This window comes from Sus scrofa, chromosome 12 (assembly GCF_000003025.6).
Source record: "Sus scrofa isolate TJ Tabasco breed Duroc chromosome 12, Sscrofa11.1, whole genome shotgun sequence".
Lineage (NCBI taxonomy): Eukaryota > Metazoa > Chordata > Mammalia > Artiodactyla > Suidae > Sus > Sus scrofa.
The window spans coordinates 14,460,109-14,482,992 of record NC_010454.4 but is presented as its reverse complement, the minus strand read 5'-3'; the positions used below and the strand labels follow the sequence as shown (position 1 = coordinate 14,482,992).

Genomic DNA, 22,884 nt, shown 5'->3' with positions numbered 1-22,884 from the left:
CGAGCCCGAGCTGTGAGGCAGTTCACCTTCAATTAAAAAGTGGTAACCTTCCCCTAACAAAAGCAGCATCAATACAGCTACTCTTCACATCAGAAAAACTCCTGTTAAACTGGAAGTTGGCCAAAGTGTAGATGGGCCTGAAGTTAAAATCTGAATGAAATTTCTTTCTCAACTTCATGCCAATGGCCAGAGAAAAAGAGCCCATTCAAGCAAAAAGGACTATTTTTCTGGTTTCAAAATATAATCGGAGAGTGCTGGGTATTTTCACATTTTGTGGGTGGTATATGGGGGAAGAGGAGGTAAAGACAATCCTTGTATCCAAAATGAGGAGAAACACTAAAAGCCAATATCAAGCACTTTTTGACTAAAACTCGTTTTTTCCTATAGGCTTTAAAGGCCCTAGAAGACGTAATTTTAGCAACAAAAAGAATACTAACATATATCTCACGTATAGCTCTACTAACGCTTTTGATTTGGATTTACAATTTTTAAGTGAATTGCTTTTTTCAAAAATCTATCTTCCCAGGAAAACCTCTCTATCCCACAAATCTCAGAACTATTCACATTCCCAGTTTGTCACTATTTCCTTTTCTAAACTTGGAGAAATAGTTCTCTACTTTAAGAAGTTACTTAATATTACATCCTTTGGAGAACCTTTTTTTTTTTTTTTTTTTGGTCTTTTTGCCATTTCTTAGGCCGCTCTCATGGCATATGGAGGTTCCCAGGTTAGGGGTCTAATCGGAGCTGTAGCCACCGCCTACGCCAGAGCCACAGCAACGCGGGATCCGAGCCGCGTCTGCAACCTACACCACAGCTCACGGCAACGCCGGATCGTTAACCCACTGAGCAAGGGCAAGGATCGAACCGCAACCTCATGGTTCCTAGTCGGGTTCGTTAACCACTGCGCCACGACGGGAACTCCAGAACCTCATTTTTATATTGTTTAAGGGGACAGAAAAACTGCACATCTATAAAAAGTTTTTCTTTGTAACTTTTTAAATTTCAAAACTATTTGGTAAAGGATAATTACTGTGTGCTATAAATATGACTGAATCCTGGAAAGTGGGATCTTGGAAGTGAGCAGTCCGTCCAAGATCTTGGAAATGACACATTACCAAATTTCAGGAAATTCCCGTTCATTCTTTTTTAAAAACTAGAGGAACTCCCGCTGTAGCTCAGGGGGTTAAGCACCTGACACTGTCTCTCTGAGGATGAGGTTCGTACCCTGGTCTTGCTCAGTGGGTTAAGGATCCAGCACTGCCACAAGCTGCAGCATAGGTTGCAGATGTGGCTAGGATCTGGAGTTGCTATGGCTGTGGCATAGGCCTTAGCTGCAGCTCCAATTCAACCCCTGGCATGAATCGGAATTTCCATTTGCTGTAGGTGCAGCTGTAAAAATAAAAAATAAAAATGAGAAATGAAAAAAAAAAGAAAAATTATACAAAAACAAAGGTGGAGACAGAGTAAAACCTTTTGAAAGCCCATTCTTTCACTTTCTTTTCCCTCTACTCCAGGCCCACCACCCTCGCCCCCTCACCCTAGGCAAACATTTTAGTTGGTACACAGCATTCCAAACACCTTCTGTGTGAGTACAAAACAATGCAGACTTTGTTCCTTCTAAGACCTGCTTTTTAAATGACAGCTTAGGCAGAATCTTTCTTTTCATATCCACACAATATTCTGTTTAATGTATGCATTTAATCATTCTCCTCCAAAAACATTTTAGCAGTTTTCAATTTTTCACAAGTAATATTAAACATCCTTATTCATGTTTCTTTAATTACTTATGTGTTTCCAGGGGCGTTCCCGTTGTGGCACAGTGGTTAACGAATCCGACTAGGAACCTGAGATTCTTCTAGATGTTTAGTCCCTGGCCTAGCTCAGTGGGTTAAGGATCTGGCGTTGCCGTGAGCTGTGGTGTAGGTCGCAGATGTGGCTCGATCCTGCGTTGCTGTGGCTGTGGTGTAGGCGGACGGCTCTAGCTCTGATTAGACCCCTAGCCTGGGAACCTCCATATGCTGTGGGCGCAGCCCTAGAAAAGGCAAAAAGACTAATAATAATAATAACAACTTATGTGTTTCCAAAGAACAGATTCCTAAAAATGGTGCTGTTAGTTAAAAGGCATATGTGTTTTCATTTTGCTAAGTGGTATCAAATTGTTTTCCCAAAAAGCTGTACCAATTAGTCACAGTCCATGAGACTGACGGGCCTCATATGTAAACTAGAAAATTTTAGCCAATAAGACTTGGGGACATATTCTGTACAAAAAAGTATAACATGCATGTTTCTGGTACATACGGCAAGTTCTACCTCTTAAAGCTGATCATCATAGTTTAATATTTAGAAGAACTTTAGATACCATGAACCAAATGATCTAACTAAACACTTCTAAACTCTCCCATCAACAGGTGATTTTGTAAAACCAAGAACATTTTCTGGCCTTTTTAAGAAATACATATAAACATATATTTCTTATGTAAACTCACAATATGCTTATGTATAAATAGGCCAAGTGCTAGTAATGAGTCTTTGGTATTCGTGCCTCTGGGCAGTCCCTCCTCCACACCAAACCTGGGCTGGCCTGTGACTGCCTTTAACCAAGAGAATACAGCGGAGTTCCAGGCTTGGGCCTTAAAAAGATCTGACAACTTCTGCTTTTGTTCTCTGAGAAACCAGCCACCCCATCAGAAGTCTGGCTATGTTTCCAGAGAAAGAGGCCAGGAGAGCGTGAGAGGCCTCTGACAGCACCCGGGGATAACCAAGGAAGCCAGCCAACGGTGAGAAGGAAGCCGCAGATGGTGACGAAGGGTCCATCCTGTCCAGCCCCCAGCCGTCCAGGTGAGGCATCAGTTATGTGAGGGGAGAGGCATTCTTACCATCGTGGCCCCAGGTGACAGACATCCCGTGGAGGAGCAGCGTGCTATCGCTATGTCCTCCACCCAAACTACGGACCCACGGGATTGTGGGAAATAAATACATGGTGGTTATTTCTATGCCACTAAATTCTGCAGCATTCTATTTTATAACACTGCCTAAATACATAAATGTTTTTCTGTATTGCCATTCTAGAACATTAAAACAGTCCTCTGGCTTAAGAACATAAAAGTGTTTACCTGACATATTCTTTTTTATTTTCTTCAGTGACAGGGATACTCTTGCCATTTGGCTTAAGTTCATGCTGAATAATTTCACCATAGGCATTATGTTCCACACAGAAGGTATGGTCCAATACACCTGTAATATCATTCTCACTAGAAAGGAAAAAAAAAGAAAGACACTTCCTTGGAAAATCTAAAATATAGAGTTTACAGATGTATTAATTGGTGAGACAAAAAAATAAGGTAGTTTTATGACATGACAAATATAGGGTCAGATTCCTTTTACTAGTTAATACGCCACCGTATCGCCTAGTTCTTAGGCAGAAAAGTCAAAAGAGCTTTAACTTCATAAACACAGGGAACGTTTTACTTCCAGAGCAAAGAGAAAGCCCTGGAAAGCTGGGCTTTACACGGGGAAACCTCAGCTATGTTTGGCTTTCAGGTAAGAAGCTCTGCCTGAATCTACGTAACCCGAGTGACCAAATGCCTGAGTAACCCCACTGAGAAAGCTACTTGTGTACTCGGTAAAAATAAGTATGGCCAATATAGCTTCATAAACAAAAGATCTCCCAAAAAACAGAACCGATTCTTACAAACATCCTTTTTAAAGTATGGTTTCAACAATCACCACTTCAGCAGAAATTTGTTATTCTAACACACGCAAAATGGAAACAGAACTTGCATCATGTTGAGGAAATTGTTATATGTAAGTTCTTTTAAAAACAGAATATACTAGATTTTTCCCTTTTATAGTAGTAACACTTGCTAACTTTTAGGAATTTGAAATATACATAAAAGCAGCACAAAGAGTCAAAGTCTTACGTGGTCCTATCACTCAGATAATCACCCTTAACATTTTCTGTGCATCATTTTTTAAATTTAAAAAAAGCATATCCATTTTGAAATGTGTATCTTTTTTTTTTTTTTTTTTTTGGCCATGCCCTCAGCATGCTGGGCCAGGGATCAAACCCACATCACAGGGCAACCTGAGCCACAGTAGGACAATGCTGGATCCTTAACCCTTAACCCTGAGCCAGCCAGGAAACATGTATGTTTTTTAAAAGCTCATATTCTAACTACAATGAACACAAGACTCAATACATACAGTATCCACACTAAACTGTTATGAAGATCTGGATCAACTAACTCCATGTCATCCAAAGTAATGGACTTTCCAAGCAACTGTTTATAAAAAGGCAACGTGAAACCACCATCAATATAATGTCCATGAAACACAGCCATTCCCATTATTCGTCCAACAAAGTGGAAATATGATAAATGTTCCTGAAATTGAAAAGAATTTATATATAAATATTCAAGTAAACACTATCAAGGGAATTTTAATAAAAATTAAGTATTTAAGCAACAGCAATTTGAAAAATAAGAAGTATCAACTTAGACTCTTATTTACAACTATTTAAATATCAAAACCAACAATCATTAGGGAGAGTTTCTACAGGGCATGCATAAGATACTCCACCCATTGCTATAAAATACTATAGCAGTGTCAAGGCCTCTCTCACAGGGCATCACTTTGTAGAGTTTTTCTTTAGAAATTAAGGTTCAAACTACTGCCCTTTGCATTTCATTAAATCACCTGCAGATCCTATTCTCTTCCCTTCCTCACATCTCCTGAGTCCTTTACAATCCTGGCTCTGTCATGGGGAAAAAAGCTTTCAATCCCATACCTTCCTCTTCCCTTGACCGAATCAGAAACTGAACTTCAAAACATCACAGATTTTTTTTTAATGTTTTTTTAAATTTTATTTTAAAATTTTATGTATTTATTTAGCTTTTTAGGGCTGCACCCGTGCATATGGAGGTTCCCAGGCTAGGGGTCAACTTGAAGCTACAGCTGCTGGCCTACACCACAGCCACAGCAACACAGGATCCAAGCCATGTCTGCGACCTACACCACAGCTCACGCCAATGCCAGGTCCTTATCCCATGGAGTGAGACCGGGGATTGAACCTACAGCCTCATGGTTCCTAGTTGGATTCGTTAACCACTGCACCACGACGGGAACTCCCAAAACATCACAGATTTAAGAACACAGATTTCACACCTAACTTGGAGTTCTGATTCTGCCAGTTCCTAACTATACATATGTGGGCAAGTTACCCCCTTGTAGGACTAATTTTCCTTATCTGGAAAAATGAGGGTAATCATGGTATCTAAAAAGTCTCTGATGAGTAAAATGAGATGATGAAGCTCAAGGCACTGGACCTGGCATACAGTAAATGCTCAACAAACATGAGCTATTATTACTACGTTGACAGTAATGGGGTCCCCAAGCAGAACTTTTATCTAAATATCTTCCCTTTATAAAGAATACCCTGCAATGAATCTAACATGCCTATTATGTTTGAATAGATTTGGTTTTTCATCATGTATTATTAATTGGATATATGTATTTTATTTTATTTTTTGTCTTTTTGCCTTTTCTAGGGCTGCTCCTGCGGCATATGGAGGTTCCCAGGCTAGGGGTTGAATTGGAGCTGCAGCCGCAGGTCTACACTCGAGCCACACACGCTGGATCCGAGCCGCGTCTGCAACCTACGCCACAGCTCACGGCAACGCCAGATCGTTAACCCACTAAGCAAGGGCAGGGATCGAACCCGCAACCTCATGGTTCCTAGTTGGATTCATTAACCAGTGCACCACGACGGGAACTCCTGGATATATGTATTTTAAACTCTTTTACTTCTCTACCTTTTCTTTTTTTTTTTTTTAGGGCCTCATCTGCAGTATATGGAAATTCCCAGGCTAGGGGTCAAATCAGAACTGCACGTGCCAGCCTACACCACAGCCAAAGCAATGCGGGTTCTGAGCGACGTTTACAACCTACACCACAGCTCAAGGCAACGCCAGATCCTTAACCCACCAAGTGAGGCCAGGAGTTGAACCCACATCCTCATGAATCCTAGTCTGGTTTGTTACTGCTGAGCCACAATGGGAACTCCCTACCCTCTATCTTTAAGCCTCACTTTTTTTTAATCTTAAAAAAAACTTTCTCTTTTTAAAGAGCAATACTGTTCACTACAAATATTTAGAAAACAGACAAGCAAAAAAACAAAAAAAACAAAACAAAAACCTAAAAACCAGTCTACGTATATATATATATATCTATATATGTGTATAACTGAATCACTTTGCTGTACATCTAAAATACAACATTGTAGGAGTTCCCGTCGTGGCGCAGCGGTTAACGAATCCGACTGGGAACTATGAGGTTGCGGGTTCGATCCCTGCCCTTGCTCAGTGGGTTAAGGATGCAGCGTTGTCATGAGCTGTGGTGTGGGTCGCAGACACGGCTTGGATCCAGCATTGCTGTGGCTCTGGAGTAGGCCGGTGGCTACAGCTCCAATTCCACCCCCAGCCTGGGAATCACCATATGCCATAGGAAGTGGCCCAAGAAAAAGGCAAAAAGACAAAAAAAATAAATAAATAATAAAATAAAATACAACATTGTAAACCAACTATACTCCAATATAAAATAAAAAATTTAAAAAAACCCAGAGACCAACACTCAGAGATAAGCTCCATCAATATGTAGTGTAGAACCTTTCAATGTTTACACATATACGTGTTTACCAAAACTGCATCATACTATTTTATAATCTTCTTTTCACTTAATATATTACAAATACCATCTTTATATGTCATTAACTATTATCCCACAACATCACTTCAGTGGCTGTATAACATGTACTTGTATGAGAAGGTAATAAAAATAATATGAAAACAACAAATTAATAACAGCTGCTAACTCTTGTTGAATGCTTTATAATATGTAATAGGGTTGCTGATGTGCGAAATACTTAATGTGCAGGGTCTCATTTAACTGTCGCAACCTTCTCCTAGGTACGAACCATGTAATTATTAGCAATAATAAAACTGAGACTTCAATCAGGTGAATCTGCCTACGGTCACAAAGCGAGTTAGCAATGGGGCCAGGATATGATCTCATGTCTTTCTAATTCCAGATTTGATGCTCTTAACTATTACTATCATATTCTGCTTCATGCTGTAATTTAATCAATCTCCATTTATGGACAACAATATTACCTCCAATTAAGGGCTACTATAAACAGTGATGTAGTAAACACCCCTGTGCCCAAACTACTGCACATCAGAAAATTTTTACTTGAGAAAATTTCTTACAGTGGACTTGCCTAGTCCAAGGACGTGACTTGGACAGGACAGTAAACCTATTTCATAAACTTCACTGACACTTAAAGATGAAAAACACTGTAGTTCACAAGGTAATCCATATCATCATAACCACAATCATACCGGATTAACTGCAGAATCAGGATTGATCTGCAATGTATAGATATCATCTCTTGAATACTGGAAGAGGCCGTAGTAAGGATTCAACATTTCATGTGACAAGAGATATAACCACTCCCTAAAAAACAAGATATGTCAAAGGAATTTGTTTTGTTAATGAATGTACTTTTACTAAGATATGCTATTAATTAATCATGTTAACAGAATTTTTTAATACAAGAAAATAAAGCACTAACTAGTTATACAAGGTCACATTAGAAAAGTCTACCATGTCCAAAAAGCAAATGAAAACTCTTCTTTTGTCATACTGCAGTCACTTCTCACTCAATTTGGGGTAATTTTATGACTTTTTTTTTTTTTTTTTTGGTCTTTTTAGGGTTGCACCCAAGGCATATGGAGGTTCCCAGGCGAGGGGTTGAATTGGAGCTGCAGCTGCCAGCCTACACCACAGCCACAGCCAACGCCAGATTCAAGCCACATTTGCAACCTATGCCTGAAATTGCAGCAACCCTGAATCCTTAACCCACTGAGCAAGGCCAGGATTGAACCCTCATCCTCATGCATCCTAGTCGGTTCTTAACCTGCTGAGCCACAACAGGAACTCCTTATGACATTTTAACATCACAGAATACAAGGATAATATCCAGAAGTACCAACTGTTCATTAGATGCTGCAGTCCAGTGATCTGCTACTTTTAATTGCAAGTCAGATTTGTAATCCATGATAAATGTAAGCTGAAGGGAAGAATACGGTTTTATTTCAAAACAATCATGTGATCTGTATCATTCTGGTCTGTTCCTATCATGGCAGACTTAGAGATACAACATAATAATTTATTCTCACTTTTGGACAAGGTTACATTTTACTGTTGGTATTGTTTTAGTAAGAAAATTCCACTATCCATTTCCAGTATCTGTGTAAACCCTGAAGCATACCATGATAAAAGTGTAAGTGGTGAGAAACTGAAAGGTGGGAACACAAGGGCAAGCCTGTGTTTTCTGGGTATGCTGCTTACCACTTCTGGGTTCCAAGTATATACCAGTGTTTTTACAACCTGACAGTAAACAGTACTATCACCTTAAGCTTATTAAATCACTTAGACTTTTCAAAGAATCAGATAATTTGTTATTCATCTTGGTGAAACTGAAATAAAATTACTAGTCCAATACTTAAGGAGGTATTGTTCTAGTCTCAATTCCCGTCATTCCTCAGCTAGGAAAGGTACTTAAGTAATATATTCTGATATTATGGATTAAACAGAGTAACTTTTCCTAGGAAATGCAGTGAAACACCATTAACAAGATGTTAAAGGAAACCATTTCAAAGTTCTATCATTTGGTTGAGCTGAAATCAATTCACTACCATTTAATACTTAAAAACTCTAGAAATTAAAAAGAAAAAAGTGAAGTCCTTTTCTTCTCACCTGATGTGTCTTACGCTTTTTATGTATGCGTTTTTTAAAATAAAATCCAAATTTTTGTTTTGTTTTGCTAAGTCTTTAAAACATGCATAAAAGCAAAGCTCAATTACTTTTGTGTTCTACTACCAAAGATCAGAAAAAGCAGAGTTCATTGCCACATCCCATTTGTCTGCCCAAACCCTGAGAGCAGTGAGGTTAAGAAATAAACAAACAACTAAACTACTTATTTGACCTACACGTGTAATTACAGCATTTAGTTTCCATCAGCAGAAAATTAAAAAGTTTTCCCAACAAGCATTCAAAATCTAGTTAAAAGCAAATCATAAGCATTCCACAGAAACTATCAAGCCTCAAGTATGATGTACAAATGATCAGTTCTAAAAATCCAAACTATCCATTTGTAGGTAAAATGGTCACAGAAGGAAAGTAAGTCTATGGTGAAAACAAGTAATGCTAATTAAATAAGAATTATGGGGCTTGGTGGAAACCCAAATTAATTTAGGTTGGATTTAGAACAGGGGAAGTGGAATTTATCATGATAGTCCTTGAAATGTTTCAATTCAGAAGCTATGGTGTTTCTGCCGCATTTATATAAAGTGAATTCTCACTCCTTGAAAAAAAAAAACTTGATGATGCACATAGCATAAACATTACAGCTTCTGTATTGAAACATTCTAAGGACAATTTACGATACACACGCATACATACACATACTTACAAACATTCCTTTACCAAAGTTAAAAAGTATGGCAATGAAAGCAAAGGAAAACAGCAGAATACACACCATTAAAATCTCAAGATTGTTCCTGACAATGTAAAGCAGAGGGGATAACATGTACTGAAGAAGAGAGAAGGAGAAAAGTCCTGGCCTGCAGGGCCTACAAACAGTCCCCAGAGGGTTGCAACGAGTTTTCAGAGAAAGTCTCAGTGGACTGCCCGGTCCACGGGGGAGATCACAAGCACTCTTCTGGCAGCAGTACCATCCTAACCTCATTAGCAATACACCTATTCGGGTATCCTTTACATCGCACACAATAGGGAGTATTACGCTAGAAAACACGTATCAATGAGAAAGCGACGCCACAGGAAATATCTTAAATTTGCGAACATGAGGATCCACACATCAGTTACTGAGAAGCAAGTCTTCACCTGGCAACTCCTCCGTAGTCAAGGCCTTCTTCTCCACGAAATTTTATCATTAATCGCTTCCAGAGATCTTTTGGTCTCATTTTCATGACTTGCCGATATGATTCCTGAAAAAAACATTTAATACACTATTATTACTAGGTGCCTTTAACCTATTACTTAAACTCTCCCTCCCATTCCACCTACAAAACATATGTTTATTTAAATAAGGTGGAAATTGTTTATCAAATCAACAGATAAACTCCAAGTGTTTGAAATCTAAACAAACTTCTAAAAACAAAATGTGATATAGCTTAAAACTACTGGAACCAATTCATTTGATAAATATTATATTAAAAGCCTACTAAGTGCAAAACTCCATATTTAAGTCCTCTGAACCATAGCAATGATTCCACTCACATCAAAAAACAGAAGTTCATAGCAGGACCAAACTTTTTTATTAACCTCTAGGTCACAGACACCGTAGAAAGTAAAGTTAAGAAAAAGAAGTTTCAGAAAACATAAGTAGTCATTAATGTAATCTTCATTAAACTGACAACTTTGTATTATTTTAAAAATACAAATGACGGACTACAAATAAGGTCAGAACTGTTCTGAGAGAAAAAAGTTGATCCTTTGGGAGAAGGATTACAAAGTCGCCCAAACGTCTACTGCCTAAGAACCCTTAATGAGTGGGAAACCCTGCCTTGGACCTCTGCCACTTACTATGTAAGAACTTTGCTATTAGAGCTATAAAATCCAAAGATAAAGGATATACTAGAAAGGAAGATTTTCAATAAATTAAGGAAGTAGTCCAACAGTAATGAAACAAAGGGATTTTCTGACTTAAGAGTCCCTTACCTTTTGGAAGAATCAGAAAATAAGGGATGGATAGTATTGTAGACTTTTAAAATTCAAATCAAATAAATATTTGCAATACATAGATCAAGCTGCACAGAGTATCTCACACTCCCTCTTACTTATATGTTTATCTTATATTAAATGTCTCCAGTATTATTGCCTTTATTCTCCACAATTAAAAAAGAAATTAATGATGAACAACAAAGTCCTACTATATAGGGAGCTATATTCAATATCCTATGATAAATCACAATGGAAAATATTTAAATAAAAGGACGTATGTATATGTGTAATTGAATCATCTTGCAGTAGCGCAGAAATTAACACAACATTGTAAATCAACTATACTTCAATTAAAAAAAATTAATGAAAATTCTTCCATTCTAGGAGTTCCCTTGTGGTGCAGTAGGTTAAGGATCCAACACTGTCTTGCAGCAGCTTGGGGTGCTGCCGTGGCACAAGTTCAGTCCCTTACCAGGGAACTTCACATGCATTGGGCACAACCAAAAAAAAAAAAAGGAAGTAAAATTCTCCCATTCTAAAGAGACCTAAGTGCCCCAAAATATACTTGGAAAACAGAATAAATCAGTGAAATTTAATTTTTTCTCTATTTTAGAGTAAGACTTGAAGTTTACCTCTTTGCTGTATAGCAGAAATTGACAGAACACTGCAAATCAACTACACTTCAATTAACTATAAAAAAAGTTTACCTCAAAAATCTCTTCCCTGGAAACCTCAATGCGACAATGGCCAGCCTGAGGCTGTTGCTGGGAAAGTTCTTGCCGCAGAATTTTTAGCTTCTGAACCAGGTCTCGTTTGTACCGTGGGACTGTCAGACACTCTGTGTCATCAGGACATAACGATACCACCTGCTGCTGCTGCTGGTCTTTCAACTGGTTCTGTCGACTAAAAGTACACAAATATTACTAAAGTATTTTAAACAAAAAAGACAGCAATCATATATTTAAAATAGCATCATACTCTAAACCAAGTCTAGCTATATCATTCTAGGCCTTATTATATTCTTAGCCTGACATTTTTGACAACAATAAACTAATTCTAAAGTTTATCTCTCAGAATTTATGGACTTGGATAATAGAGTTTTATCTCAAAAGCTTTATACAGCTGCTGAGAACAACTTTCTCAAATACCATTTCCATTTTCTTCCGCATAGTTTACCATCACTCATTTTAAAATTCAGGCACATGCCAAAGCCTGGCCCTGTTATCTAGAGTCCGTCTCTCTGGAATAGACAAACTTTGAACTGGCAGCTTGACAGGGCCCCCTTCAAGGCACGCTACAGTCTAGACCACAGGTCACGTGGAAATTATTGGCACAGAGAAATGAGAACTTTACAAACAAGTCTAAATGCTTTATGACAACTTCTTATTGTGGTAAAATACACGTAACATAAACTTTACATTTTAACCATTTTTAAGCATTGTAGTAAGTGGCATTAAGTACATTCACATTGTCTACTGTGCTGAAGTGACTTCTAACTGCACATATATGATTTACCATAAATACATGTAAATAATCTCCCAAGTACAGCAGAAATATAACAATTTTTAAAAGGCACACTGCCTAATAATATATTTATTCTTTGGCAAAAATATAAGTTGCATCTAAGAATTTTTAAGACTCTTACGATATAATGAATAGTTAATTCCAATAAACAGTCAGGAAATTAAAAGTCAGAGAATTTACTATGGACATCTATGCAGACCTTGAGTGATTCAGCTGGAATTTTACATACAAGACTACAATCTCCTAACTTACAAGTGAAGAGTAATGATAGCTATGAGGAAATAAAAAAAAAAAAAAAAAAAAACCTTCAGTTCACTAACAAATCACTCAACTTACTTTATATACGTGATTCTTAAATACCATGCTAAACTTTATACCTGGAACATTTAACTAATAACTATCCAGAGAAAAAAGCAGCTTTGATAAAAATTATAAATCACTATTTACTACTCTTGTAAACATTATAATAAAGGTGTTATATATATATATGTATGTATACACACATATATAAATCAAAACAAATATATAAAAACTCCTAAAATACACCTTAACTATATTAATCTATACTCCCCTAAAAGAACTGGTGTATACCTTACACCAAATACAAAACTCAAAACGGATCAGAGACCTTAATGTAAATCTCAAGCCACGAAATCTTTGAAACACAGTTAGAAAACTTATATGACTGATGTCAGGGAAAGATTTCTTAAATATGATCCCAAAAGCACAATGATAAAAGTACAAATAGATAAAATGAACTTCATTGAAATTTCAAAGAAACTTTCTGCTTTCAAAAGACACTATTAAGAAAATGAAAAGGAGTTCCCGTCATGGCTCAGTGGCTAACGAATCCAACTAGGAACCACGAGGTTGCAGGTTCGATCCCTGGCCTTGCTCAGTGGGTTAAGGATCCGGCGTTGCTGTGAGCTGTGGTGTAGGCCACAGACATGGCTCAGATCCCAGTTGCTATGGCTCTGGCGAAGGCCGGCAGCTACAGCTCCATTGGACCCCTATCCTGGGAACCTCCACATGCCGCAGGTGCGGCCCTAGAAAAGGCAAAAAGAAAAAAAAAAAAAAAAAAAAAAAGAAAATGAAAAGACAAGTTGGAGTCTAGAAGATCTTTCTAAAGAATATATCTGATATAAAACTTTATTTCGAACATCTAAAGAACTCTCCAAACTTAAATGTTAAGCAGTTCTCTTGTGGTGCAGTGGGTTAAGGATCTGGCACTGTCACTGCAGGGCCTGGGTCGCTGCTCTGGCATGGGTTTGATCCCTGGTCCAAGAACTTTCACATGCTTGGGCATGGCCAAAAAAGAAACACTTAAAAGTATAAAAATAAAAAACTCAGTTTTTTTCAAAAGGACGTAAAAAATTTCACTGAAGAAGATATACAGATGGAAATAAGCACATGAAAAGATGCGCAACATCATTAGTCATTACAGAAATGCAAATTAAAACTACAATAAAATACCACTATACACACCTATTAGAATGTCAAAATCAACCATACCAAGTGTATATTAGCAAGGATGTGGCTCAGCTACAACTCTCATACACTTACGGGAACATCAAATGATATAATCACTTCAAAATACAATCTAGTAGTTTTTTAAAAAGTTGAACAAATCTACCACATGATTCAGACTCAGTATTTATCAAAGAGAAGTGAGAGCACATGTCTACACAAAGACTTAAACATAAATGCTCACAACAGTTTTGTAAGAGCCAAAAACTGAAATCATCCAATGGTCATCAAGAGATAAACAGAGAGAGAAACTGAAGTCTAGCCATACAATGGAACACCACTCAGAAATGAAAAGAACTATATATGTAACAGACATGAACCTCAAATAATTATGCTGGGTAAAAGAAACCAAACAGAAGAGAATACATACTGTATGAATCCACTCATCTAAAACTCTGAAAACTGCAAATGTATAGTGACAGAAAGCAAATCGGTGGTTGTCTGAAGATGGGATGTGTCCAAAAAGGTACGCTGAAGTTCTAACTCTTGGTACCTGTGAACACGGCTGTATTTGGAAATAGGTCTTTGCAGATGCATAATCAAGTTAAATGAGGTCACACTGAATTAGGGTGGCCCTAAACCTGATATATTGGTATCTTTATAAGAAGCGATATAATAAGAAATACATTTTGGTCTTTGTCCCCAGTTCTGGATATAAAATTCCAGAAATGCTTGAACTTTCCTGAGTTACAGAGGTGAAAGGAGTGTCTTTTGTTCCAATATTTGGTCTCTGTCCCCAGGACAAGATACAGAGCTCCTAAATCTCTTAGAATTTTCTGGGTACAGGAGCATTCTTTCTGTTTCAATGGGGTGACTTGCTGGGCCCCCATATAGCATCAGAATGGGGGCTGGTCACCAGAAAGACCAAGGCCTGATTGGAAGTCCAGAAATTTCAGTCCCATCCCCCCAACTTCTGGGGAGGGGAGAAGAGCTGGAGACTGAGTTAACAATCAATCATTCCTATGTGATAACATCTCCTTTAAAACCCCTAAATGAAGGTCGGAAAGCCTCTGGGCTGGTGAACATACTTGAGGGTGCTGGGAGGATAGAGCATCTGGAGAGGACATGGAAGCTCTATCCTGTCCCCAGCCCCATACCTTGCCCTATGCCTCTCTTCCATTTGGCTGTTGGTGAGTTGCATCCTTTATTGTAAACTGCTAATAGTAAAAGAAATAATTTCTGAGTTCTATGAGCCATTTTAGCAAATTATTGAACCCAAGGAGGGAGTCCTGAGAACACCTCGATTTACAGCCAGTTGGCAAGAAGCTGGGGAGGCCTGGGACTTGCAACTGACATCAGAAATGAGGACAGCCTTGTGAGACTGAGCCCTTCACCTGTAGGGCCTGATGCTAACTGCAGGTGGTGTCAGACTGAATTCAAGATTTGTATACCTAGTTAGTGTCTGCAGGCATGGAGAATTGGTATGCTTGAGGGAAAACCCCACACATTTGGTGTCAGAAGTTTTGTGGGTAACAGTTCACAGAAGGGCATGTGAAGACAAAGGCAAAGATGAGGATGCTGTGTCCACATGCCAAGGGACAGCAAGGTTTCTGCTAACCACCAGAAGCTGGGAGAGAGGCATGGAACACATTTTCCTTCAGAAGTGCAGAAAAAACTAACCTTGCTGACAACTTTATACTGAATTCTAGTCTCCAGAACTGTAAGAAAATAAATTTCTATTGTTTTTAACCACCCAGTGTGTGCCATTTTGTTACAGCGGCCTTAGATACTAGGGAAGGGACAGTAGGAGGAACTGCCAAGAGGCTACAATGTAGTATGAGGAAACTTTCAGGGGTGATGGATATCTCCACTGCGGTGATGGTTTCTCAGGTACATAATGTGTCAAAAGTTAAACTGTAAATAAGTACAACTTGTGTGTCAATTACATTTCAATAAAGATGATTTTAAAAAAAGCAAGGCTTATCAAACAGTCTACAAATAGTGAGTTTTCTTGCGCCTCAGCAGATTAAGGACCTGATGTTGTCACTGAAGTGACTTGGGTTGCTGCTGTGGTGCAAGTTCAATCCCTGGCCTGGGAACTTCCAAATGCCACAGACACAGCCCCCCCCCGAAAAAAAGTCTACAGATAGTAAATGCCAGAGAGATGTGAAGGGAAAAAAAAAAAAAAGGGAACCCTCCTACACTGTTGGTGGGAATATAAATTGATGCAGCCACTATGGAAAATAGTATGGAGAGTCCTGAAAAAACTAAAAATGATATGATACAGCAATTCCACTCCTGGGCATATATCTGGAAAATATGAAAACTATAATTTGAAAAGATACATATACCTCAATGTTCATAGCAGCACTATTTACAACAGCCAAGACATGGAAACAACCTAAGTACCCATGAACAGATGCTCAGTTTAAGACGATGTGATATCTATATATTACACACACACCATGGAATATTACTCTGCCATAAAAAAACACTGCCATTTGTAGCAACATGAATGGACCTGGAGAAATTACACTAAGTGAAGTAAGCCAGAGAGAGAATAAGGATGTATCACTTATATGATATCACTTATATGTGGGATCTAAAAAATCATACAAATAATGGAGTTCCCTGGTGGCCTAACAGGTTAAGGATCCAACGTTGTCACTGCTGTGGCTTGGATTACTGCTGTGGCACTGGTTCAATCCCTGGCCCAGGAACTTCCCCATGTCATGGCATGGCTTAATAAATAAAATAAAATAATAATAATAATACAAATGAATTGATATATAAAACAGAAACAGACTCACAGACAGGAAATAAACTTATGGTTACCAGAGGGGAAAGGGAGGGTAGAGAGTGATAAATGAGGGGTATGGGATTATCAGATACAAACTACTATATAAAAAAATAGACAACCAACAAGGTCCTGCTATATAGCACAAGGAGCTATATTCAATATAATAACCTAAAATGGAAATATATATACATATATATACACACACATATATAATATATATACACATATACACGTATATATAACACACACATACATACACACACATATATAACTTTGCTATATATCTGACACTGACACAATACTGTAAATCAACTATATTTCAATTAAAAAAAAAAAAAAAAACCAGGGTACATCAAGTCCATTCACAAAAACTTGTGAGGAAGACTAAGTCCTGAAAATGGTAAAGAAGGCTTAAAGCTGGAGGACAAAACTGACATAACAGAAAACCCTCTGGAATAGATCCAGCTCTCCTGGAGCTATTTCTGATACACTCAGGGGAAAAAAATTCACCTACCACATAAAGCAGCCTGTCTCTGCAGATGTGCTAGGGTGCACCTTTTCCTAACATTTCAGGACAGGTTCCTATTTAAGCACAGGAACAAATACTCATACACCAGATAAAAGTAGCCATACTCTTACATAAAATGATGCTCAACAAAAGTAATTTATAATTGAAGAGAATGGACATCCGATCACATTTATTACAAAAAAAGAATCTATCAGTCTTGTTCAGATGCGCATTTTAACAGGTATTGTTTCAAAGTTTCAAAAACTTACTTTAAAACTAAATGCAAGTTAGCAGAGAGCCGAGGATCTGTAAACTGTGTTGTTCTGTTGTTATGGTCAACGAAATAAACTCTGCCTGTGGCTGTATTCCGGATCTCCCATCCAGGAGGCAATGGACCAAGCTCTTCACAATTTATGTTGCTAAGATCCCTGCAAAAACAAATATAAAATAAAAAATACCTCACTGCTGGGCTTGCTGAGCCAAGCAAGTGTAAATGACACAGAACAATTCCATGAAGTCTGAGAAAATGTATTGTTTCAGAAACTTGAGATGTTCAGCTGAAATCTTTAATTCCCAATGGTTTAACAAACTTGCATATTTAAACCCAATCCATAAAGGGCTCAGAAACTTATTACACAGCCTACATTTTCAGTAAGTCCATTCTTGGGCTTTAGTGCAATTCAGGTTTTAAATTAATATAAAAGCAATCACAACATTTGCCAACATAAACTGTACTTCAATATTTGTCTGACAAAGTAGTTTTACAAACGTCAGTGATACAAGTAATTATTTTCTAAAATATTTCCCTTCCATTATTTCTTGCTATACCATAAAATTTGTATAACTGTTCATTCCACGATTAATTTTAAGATTTTCAACAAAGCAAAACTAGAGGTGTTACTGAAATTAAGATCCTAAAAATAACCACGGTATGTACATTAAAGGATAATGGCTCCATTTTAAATTCTGAAAGCTGTAAAGCTAATGAAAGACGAGCCTGTTTAAGACACCTTAGGAAGAAGGCTCTAAGGTTTCCTGTACGATAGAAGAAGCAGAGACTTTTAACAGACCAAGGACCATTGGCATTATCCTCGCGTTCTTAAAAACACTATTATACATGACAAAGATTTATAGGACCTTGAAGAATAAATAAAAGCAAGTCTAATGTAAATTTAAACTGTAACCAATTATTATAATGGAAAATCTTATAAAAATTATGTTTTAAAAGTTAATCTAGAAAAAGATTTTTCATGAAATAATCTCTTCCTGGTCGTAGGGAAAACATAATGATGGGTACGGAAACAGTGATTTCTGACTTCTGCTTATAGGCGCCTTGGAGATTCTTCTGCCACGAACAGCTAAAGACGAGAAAGAACACACTATTTGAGACACTGCTAGCCTCAAAAGAGGCAAGGGGAAAAGTTCCAAGAATCCTTCTAAAATTTTTTAAGTGAATAGAGCTGGAGCTGGTACCTGAGTGGCAGGCAGAGTGGAGAGCTGCCAGAGGGGAGTGATTAATTGGGAAACTCAGCCTGAGGCCAGCCACAAAGCTGGAAAAGGAAACCTGGAAATTCCCCACTAAAAACTCAAAGGGAAGATGAAGGGATTCCAGGAAAACTTCCTGAATTCTCACTTTAGGTCCAAAGAACTCCAATTAAACTCTAACTCACAATCAAAGATCACCAATCACTTTAGAAAGGAAGTCATGACGACGGAGAGTCAGAAGAAATAAAACCACAGAAGTAGATCCCCAGGTACTGTTAGAGATCAAAGAGAATAGCTACAATATGTAACATTAAAAAAAAAATAAAAGGGCGCAATTACAAATTACAAATGATTATTAAAAATGAATAGACAAAATTGTAAAACAACTTTCAGAAATGAAAAGCAATTATTACGATCGAAGAAAAATTCTTTTTATAGAATGCAGAATTTGATTTTATATCATTTTATTTACAATTTCATAGATTTATAGTCATACATGGGAGGGCTCTAAAGAATTGATGAAAAGCAGAAAACTGAAAGCACTCTTTGTGAAAGTGGAAAATGATTAAAAGAAAATGGAATGTTACACAGCCATAAAAAGTATACAGATCAGTATTTAGTATGCAGTATAACAACAAAGCATTAATCATTATTTTATCTTATTTTTTTGGCCACACCCACAGCATGCAGAAGCCCCTGGGCCAGGAATCGAACCTGAAACACAGCAGTGACAATGGCAAGGGCAAGTCCTTAACTGCTAGGCCACCAGGGAACTCCTATTAATTTTTTTTGTTTGTTTTTGTTTTTGCTTTTTTTTAGGGCTGCAGCCATAACATATGAAAGTTCCCAGGTTAGGGAATTGGAAATACAGCTGCCAGCTTACACCACAGCTGAAGCAATGCAGGATCGAGCCATGTCTTCGACCTATACCTCAGCTCACAGCAAGTCCAGATCCTTAACCCACTGAGCGAGGCCAGGGATCACAACCTCATGATTACTAGTCAGATTCATTTCCACTGAGCCACAACAGGAACTCCCTATTAATTGTTATTTAAAAAAAATAAAATAAAACATTCTAAAAGGGGACTTCTCAGATAATCTGTATCCTAGATATATTTAAATAAAGTTAGTTTTAAAGTATCCAAGTTACACTATTTTATAAATGTTTTTAAAAAGTGATTATTTTAATAGAATCTAAATATTTATAGTCTGCCTTGATAAAAGATCCCCCATACAAAAGACCTATTTACTAAAGGATCCCCCCAAACAAAAGACTTATTTTATTTATTATTATTTAGTTTTATTATTTTATTTTTTGCCTTTTGTCCTTTTAGGGCCGCACCTGCAGCATATGCAGGTTCCCAGGCTAGGGGTTTAATCGGAGCTGTTGCTGCCGGCCTACACCACAGCCACAGCGATGCCAGATTCGAGCATGTCTGCAACCTATACCACAGCTCATGGCAACACCAGATCCTTAACCCACTGAGCGAGGCCAGGGATTAAACGCACAACCTCATCATCCCTAGTCGGATTGTTTCCACTGTGCCACAACAGGAACTCCAGGACTAATTTTTAAGATAACCATTTGGAGCAGAGAGACTAAAGGAAAGAAATATAATCCAGAGCATTATTTCATAAGGTCATTATTCAACAGTCAACATGAAATATTTTTAAGTCTTTATAGAAAGTCTTTATTCATTAATGAAAAACTGACACTGTTTCATTAGGAATAAGAATATATTAGCAACAGGGGTGCCAAAATCTTTCTCAATTTCAACTTCTCTTTTTTTTTTTTTTTTGGCTTTTTTTTTGCTATTTCTTGGGCCGCTCCTGCGGCATATGGAGATTCCCAGGCTAGGGGTTGAATCGGAGCTGTAGCCACAGCCTACGCCAGAGCCACAGCAACGCGGGATCCGAGCCCGTCTGCAACCTACACCACAGCTTACGGCAACGCCGGATTGTTAACCCACTGAGCAAGGGCAGGCACCGAACCCGCAACCTCATGGTTCCTAGTTGGATTCGTTAACCACTGTGCCATAACAGGAACTCCTCAATTTCAACTTCTGATGCTAAATGACATTCTTCTCTTTTTTTTCCCCTGTGGCAGGGCCAGGAATCAAACTGGTACCTCCACAGAGACAAGCCAATCTTAACCCGCCATGCCACAGGAGAACCCCTACATACTACTCACTGAACAGGCATCTCAAGATCAACTTTCGCCCAACTACGAATCATTTAGTTTAAAAAAATTTTTTTCTTTATATTTCTTTCCAATGATTTTAAATTATTTTATAGAAAGGTTCACTATAGACCTTCAATTTGATAAATAGAATCCAAAAACACTAGTTTTCATAATATATTTAACAAAACTATTATGTCTAAAAGTTAGGCACTTGGATTTTTTTTCAGTAAAAATTTTTAACTGAAAAAATTTCCTATTACTTTTTAAAAATCAACATCTTATATCATAAAGACAGAAATGGCAACCTTTATATAATAATTAATGGTAATACATTTCCTTGGCTGCCACCCTTAAAAGATTCTAATTAAGCTCTATCACAAAGTAAAACATTCTTTTTCTTTTTTTTGTCTTTTGTCTTTTTAGGGCTGCACCTGCAGCATATGGAGGTTCCCAGGCTAGAGCCTAATCGGAGCTATAGCTGCCAGCCTACACCACAGCCACAGCAACGCTAGATCCAAGCCATGCCTACAACCTACACCATAGCTCATGGCAACGCCGGATCCCTGCCCCAGTGAGCAAGGCCAGGGATCAAACCCCCATCCTCATGGATACTAGTTGGATTCATTTCTGCTGAGCCACAATGGGAACTCCCTTTCTGCAATTTTTTTAACGGTGAGAGAAATGGGGGGGGGTGTCACTGGAGGGTATGGCATTGGGACAGGATTGCAGAGCAGGTAGGACTACTAAATGCGAAACTGAAAAGATGATCAGAAAGAGCCAAACTTTTACACAAACTATTTGAAGAAGCTAAAGATTAAATAAACAAACACAAAACATATTAGATAAAATGGATATTCAACGGTATGAAGGGTATTAGAATATGTTCTTACCTAGGCACTCTTGGATCATGCCATGTGCTCACACCAGTCTGAGTATGTAAAAAATACACCTGACCTTGTTGAGTTGTCCTCTGTTCTGTAAAATTAAGAAACACTAATAATAAAAATATATTCAGAAACAAGTCAAAAACAGTGATAGACACTAGGATATTTTATCAAAAGGTTAATTCTCCAAATTTCCAATCTATTAAATTACAAAAGAACTGCTTTACAAAATCATTTGTTCAGAACTCAGAACACATTTCCTCCTGGAAACAATCTTATAAACTGTGTGAGGGTCAGAGGCCAGCTATCTAAAAGCCATCCACACTTACGATGTGGCTCAAATATTAAACAGGTTGCAATGGAAAATAGAAAATGAGATGGTCGCAGTACCAATGATAAATGAAACGAAGAAATTATATTTGTCTTAAATATGAAGCCTAAGGGGAACAGAAGGGCTCAGAGAATTTGGCCAACTTTGGGGAGATACTCAGTGGATGTGCAGAAACTTTCAACGAGTTTGCAGGCTGATAATGCTTTCATTTTTAAAATTTTTATTTATTTTTGGCTGCAGCATGCAGCAACTTGATGTGAGATCTCAGTTCCCAGACCAGGAATTGAACCTGGTCTGGAATGGTGAAAAGCACTGAGTCCTAACACCAACCAGATTACCAAAGAACTCTAGGTAATAGTTTTTTAATTATGCCTAATTTTGTATCAAAACTTATGCTTTTTGCTTTTTTCTTTCTTGAGGAAATGTATTCTCGAGACTACATTTGGACTCAAAGAGAAGCAAAAAAGATATGATACAATGAAACATACTATAACCAAAAAAGGCATATTAATCAAGCTACAAAGAGGAAGACTACAGAGTGTGCTTATTGGGCAGAAAAAAGTCAAAGGTAAAATTAAGACAAAGCATTTGGGAAGAGAGTTAGCCAAGGCAAAGAAAAGAAATTGTGCAAGGGTTTCTTCAATGGTGGTTTTTAGTCTTTATTTACATCTTCAAGCAATAAAACCACTTCAAAAAAAATCTGGGAGTTCCCGTCGTGGTGCAGTGGTTAACGAATCCGACTAGGAACCATGAGGTTGCGGGTTCGGTCCCTGCCCTTGCTCAGTGGGTTAACGATCCGGCGTTGCCGTGAGCTGCGGTGTAGGTCGCAGACGTGGCTCGGATCCCGCGTTGCTGTGGCTCTGGCGTAGGCCGGCAGCTACAGCTCCAATTGGACCCCTAGCC

The 22,884-nt window shown here is 37.9% G+C and overlaps 1 protein-coding gene across 2 annotated transcripts in view; it reads right to left on the bottom strand.

Annotated features, from left to right (window-relative positions):
* Nucleotides 1–22,884, bottom strand: part of SMURF2 (SMAD specific E3 ubiquitin protein ligase 2) — a 123,447-nt gene that overhangs the window by 9,137 nt on the left and 91,426 nt on the right. Inside the window, exons 9-15 of one of the 2 annotated variants that reach the window (XM_021066753.1) lie at nucleotides 21,657–21,741; nucleotides 17,369–17,527; nucleotides 11,508–11,703; nucleotides 9,961–10,064; nucleotides 7,395–7,509; nucleotides 4,204–4,382; nucleotides 3,114–3,251 (exon numbers count right to left, since the gene is read on the bottom strand). In XM_021066753.1, coding sequence (XP_020922412.1) covers nucleotides 3,114–3,251; nucleotides 4,204–4,382; nucleotides 7,395–7,509; nucleotides 9,961–10,064; nucleotides 11,508–11,703; nucleotides 17,369–17,527; nucleotides 21,657–21,741 — 976 coding nt within the window. The remainder of the gene's footprint in view (nucleotides 1–3,113; nucleotides 3,252–4,203; nucleotides 4,383–7,394; nucleotides 7,510–9,960; nucleotides 10,065–11,507; nucleotides 11,704–17,368; nucleotides 17,528–21,656; nucleotides 21,742–22,884) is intronic. The other variant, XM_021066754.1, reaches the window with a different exon arrangement.